At 39.5% G+C, this 4,983-nt stretch overlaps 1 protein-coding gene across 2 annotated transcripts in view; it reads left to right on the forward strand.

Annotated features, from left to right (window-relative positions):
* STAM (signal transducing adaptor molecule (SH3 domain and ITAM motif) 1) overlaps window positions 1-4,983 on the forward strand; it is a 58,370-nt gene that overhangs the window by 40,788 nt on the left and 12,599 nt on the right. For both annotated transcript variants that reach the window (XM_010859984.1, XM_010859983.1), the window contains 2 exons: window positions 1,045-1,139; window positions 4,921-4,971. In XM_010859984.1, the coding sequence (XP_010858286.1) occupies window positions 1,045-1,139; window positions 4,921-4,971 (146 nt within the window). The remainder of the gene's footprint in view (window positions 1-1,044; window positions 1,140-4,920; window positions 4,972-4,983) is intronic.

Here is a 4,983-nt window from a genome sequence, read left to right on the forward strand (position 1 = left end):
GCTGCAGTCTATGGGGTCGCTAAGAGTCGGACACGACTAAGCGACTTCACTTTCACTTTTTACTTTCATGCATTGGAGAAGGAAATGGCAGCCCACTCCAGTATTCTTGCCTGGAGAATCCCAGGGACGACGGAGCCTGGTGGGCTGCCGTCTATGGGGTCGCACAGAGTCGGACATGACTGAAGCGACTTAGCAGCAGCAGCAGCAGCTTTCCTTATCTTAGGCACTGAGGATCCAGTGGTGAGTGTGGGGATGCGCTGGGGATTGTGTTCCTTGTGAACATTTTGTGCTCCTCGTGATGTTACTATCATGTGTGTTCTCTTGTGGATGGACAATATGCTCATGTGTGCTACAAAGAACACTGATTTAGGAATGGAGGTCTGGATTCAGAGTCTACCATCTATCTTGTTAAAATTGTTGGACTGGAGCCTATTAACCACCTGAAGTTGACAGTTTTTTAAAAAAATATTAATTTTTTATTTGTGGCTGTGCTGGGTCTTCGTTGCTGCGCATGGGCTTTCTCTAGTTGCAGCGAGCAGGGTCTGGCTACTGTAGTGCGGTGTGTGGGCTTTTCATTGTGGTGGCTTTTCTTGTGGAGCGTGGGCTCTAGAGCTCTAGTGCAGCGTGTGGATTTAGTTGCCCTGCTGCATGTGGGATCTTCCCGGACCAGGGATTGAAACCATGTCCCCTGCATTGGCAGGGAGATTCTTAACCACTGGACCAGCAGAGAAGTCCTGAAGTTGACAGTTAAGTCTGGGGATCTGTCTTTTGCAGGGGAGAGAGTTCAGAGCCTTATATTAGATCCTCAGAGCATTTACTAGCCTTCCACAATATGAAAAAGAACTGTGTTTAGAGTCTCATGTCTTCTCTGAGACCTCATCTCGTATTTGTAATAATGCTACATTCATTTTCTCCTTCGTTGGATTCTTGTGGGCTTCACATCTGGTAATGATATAAGTTAAACACCATAAAAGGTAAAGATAAATAAAAATAAGAATTCTTTGTTATAGTAAAGTGTTCTTTCTTTTTTGTTGTTCCTCTTAGTGACCCCAACTGGTGGAAAGGGGAAACCCATCAAGGCATGGGGCTCTTCCCTTCAAATTTTGTGACTGCAGATCTCACTGTTGAGCCTGAAATGAGTAAGTATTTTCTGGTCTGTCACTGGACAGTAATCCTTAATTCTCTAAAATTCAGCTTTCTGGAGCAAGAATTCTCAAATGTTAGAGCCTCCAAGGTGTTTATTAAAAATGCAATTCCCCAGTCAGTTTATCAGGCTGTAGACTTTTATTTAGGAAAAAAAAAAAAATGTGTGTGTGTATTTTTTTGTCATTGCAGAAATGCAAATTAAATGTTGTAGAATTTAATCTTGTATTTTTGGTATCATCAGTTGACAATAGTGCAACAAATGCAGTGTAACCTTGTGGAGATTTCTTCCTATTCTAAGGTTAGTTCATTTCCCTAGTGTCCAGCCTCAAACCTGGCAGCAGTAGCCTCTAAGCAACTTAATGGCTTTCCTACACTTAATGTCAGATATTCAGAAGGAACCATACCTAACCATGTCAGTACTTTCTGACTTCCAAAGCTTTGCTGACAAGGAGAAACGGACTAAAAAGTGGGGCCAAGGAGGAAAAGTGGTATTACTGGCAGGCATAATCATTGCAGGAGATGTCAACTGCCAGTAGCCTATCGAAATGTTGGTAGGTGGGCCACTGTATTTCCACAAAATACTGTGATGAATCTTCCTAATGATAAGTTTGAGTCATCAGGAGTAAGTCATATTCTTCCTCTGTTTAAGGAAGCAGAAATATGTTCTCATCTAGAAAGGTTTCTATTAGTGACTGAAATGTTTTGAGTTTAAAGGGCTTTTGTATGTTAGTTATCTTGGCAAAATGTCTCAGCTCATCTTATCTTTCTGTAACGCCAGATAGAAGAGATCAAAGAGAGTTATAAATCACCATTTGCTTTGGTCTTTTTCAGTTTACGAGAATTTTAAGAAAAGATCTTTGTCTCAGTTGTTTTATTTACAGCAGTACTTGGTATTGAGTCTTATCCAGAATGCTGCTGCTAAGTCACTTCAGTCATGTCTGACTCTGTGTGACCCCATAGACGGCAGCACACAAGGCTCCCCCATCCTTGGGATTCTCTATGCAAGAACACTGGAGTGGGTTGCCATTTCCTTCTCCAATGCATGAAAGTGAAAAGTGAAAGTGAAGTCGCTCAGTCGTGTCCGACTCTTAGCGACCCCATGGACTACAGCCCACCAGTCCCTCCATCCATGGGATTTTCCAGGCAAGAGTACTGGAGTGGGGTGCCATTGCCTTCTCCGTATCCAGAATACAGACTGTATAAATGTTTATACAATAAATGATAAATAAGTGTCTATGTATTAGTAAAGATACACTTTTCTTTGAAAATACAGAAATGCTTTTCTTTCAAGAGAAGGCTTTAATAGCATACATTACAGATCCTGGATAAAACAGTGCCGTTTCATAGTTATTTTCAGGATGTTTTATGTCACTTTAATACAGACAGATTCCGATACCCATTCCTTTATGAAGTTCTTTTTTGTTAAACTCAAGAACAAGTTGTAGAACCTAGTTTAAATGGCAGTGCATAATGTGCCCATTTTGATAATGGTGAACTTTTCTATATTTTGCTGTGAGGTTTTTTTTGTTTTTGTTTTTATCTCTGATTTTGTTTTGTTTTTGTTTGTTTATGTTGAGTTAGTTGTTGGATAGAATTGTCTTGAATGTCCATTCCAGATGAGATCCAGTATGTCACATGGATAAAGTAGCCATCTTACCTTCTTCCCTGTCACATAGCAAGGTAGCCTTAAAATGAATTTTCTAGCTATTTTCATGTGTTTCACTCTGGACCACCTAAAAGAGAGCATCAGAGCTTATGTAATGGAGTTATAGTTCTCAAGTTTGGAAAAGGAGTGTTAGCAAGATCCTTGTAGTATTGTTCTGTATGAGGAAATAGAGGTCCACTTCACTTAATGAGAAGTAGCCTGAGCTACTTAGCTTCTTTACATTTTGAAGAGTCAGTAAGATTCTGTGAAAGGACTTTATAATATACGTGTATATGTGTGTGTGTATGATATTTATACACATGTGACACATAATACACAAACATAATGCACGCAAACAAAGTAATAGTATTAGCCCCTAAGAGAAAAAACACTGCAGACTTGTGCACGGCCAGCTTTAGGATGGCAAATCTACCTTGCAGGGCTGTCCCAGCTCTCTACGTGTCTATAGTTCAGGATAAAAAGTGGAAATATCTATAGCGGGTGGCTCTTTTTCTCCCATGGGAAAGTGAAATAAGCTGAAATTTCTTGTGTGTGTAGACTTTTTCTTTATTGTGACTTCTGTGGGATGAATATATTCCTTTATTGGAGATTAAACTCTTTTCCATTTATATTCTGGAGTGGGTTGCCATTTCCTTCTCCAGGGGATCTTCCCGACCCAGGGATTGAACCTGGGTCCTCCCCCATTATAGGCAGACGCTTTTACCGTCTGAGCCACCAGGGAAGTCCAATATAGGATATATAAGTGATATGACTTACTGTTCTCAGAGTAAAGTCACAGGCTGGATTCCAGTAGTGTGGGCTAGTGCAGCTAGAATGATGGGCATTCAGGTCCAGGCCTTGCCATTGATTTGCTTGTAATCCTTCTAAGCCACTGTTGACCTCATTCACAGGGTGGGTATATCTTAGAGGATTATATTGGAGACTCATTGGGGGAAATGCAGTATTCCATTAAGCACATTTAGTGGTTTAATAAATATTATTTTCCTTCCTTAATTCTGCACCTTTCCACTCCCCCTCTTTCCACCTTGAGTCTTAATTTTTATGAATACTGCTTGACTACATTGATTTGTTGTTATTTAGATGTTTAGTCTTGTCTGACTCTTTGCCTCTCCATGGACTGTAGCCCTCCAGACTCCTCTGTCCATGGGATTTTCCAGGCAAGAATACTGGGGTGGGTCGCCATCTTCTCCAGGGAATCTTCCCGACGCAGGGATCAAACCTGTGTCTCCTGCATTGGCAGGTGGACTCTTTACCACTGAGCCACAGGGGAAGGCAACTATATTGATACATGGATAAAAAGATCCCAAAAGAAAGTTCATTCCTTTAAGGCTGTATGTGCCTCTCAGTATTACTTTGGAGAAAGTCAGTTGCTGTGGAAATGATAACCTTATACTTGCTAGTTAGTGATATATTGAATACTTTTTAAACATTGCTTTGTTGAGCAAGAGAAATATGTACTTCTAGTTTGCAGATCCCTCAGTAACCACCCTTTCATTGCAAAGAATAATGTAACTAAAAAAAATACAGACTGATTTAGTGGAAAAACTCAGATCCCTGCCAAGGCCATTTGTAAAGTTCTCCACTGGCCTAAATGTCATTCCCTTAGTAAAAAAAAAAAAAGTCTGAATGGTGTGCAGGGAATATACAGCTCACTTCCCAAATTCACTATATTGAAAGAGTATGGCCTGTGGAAAAGCGGAGATTTTTCTTTGAAAGAACTGGTAATTTGAAAAGAGGATTAATTTTAAATAGCAGAGTTCATTTATACCATTGTAAAACTTTGCTTTTCATTCAGCAGTTTACTGAACTCTCATTTGTAATAGGTGATTAATCTTTGTTCCAGAGATATAGCTCTTATTTTTAGTGAAGTATCTGTTATGGAAAACATATAATCTTTAGAAGAGAAAATTAAGAAGTCTTTACGCAGTTTCATAATGTATTGTTCTGTCATTACTGCCTTAATCTGCTAGTGGTGTATCCCTTAAATTGAGTCTGTCAGATTGAAAAGAATATAGGAAACACCTAGATTCTTTCCTGCAACTTAAAGTACTTTAAGATAAAATTGTAATTTTATGATATGGAAAAGATAATTGTTACATGTTTTTCAGTTAAAACAGAGAAGAAGACGGTACAATTTAGTGATGAAGTTCAGGTAGAAACGATAGAACCAG

This window comes from Bison bison, unplaced genomic scaffold, assembly GCF_000754665.1.
Source record: "Bison bison bison isolate TAMUID 2011002044 unplaced genomic scaffold, Bison_UMD1.0 scf7180017864461, whole genome shotgun sequence".
In the NCBI taxonomy this organism is placed as follows: domain Eukaryota; kingdom Metazoa; phylum Chordata; class Mammalia; order Artiodactyla; family Bovidae; genus Bison; species Bison bison.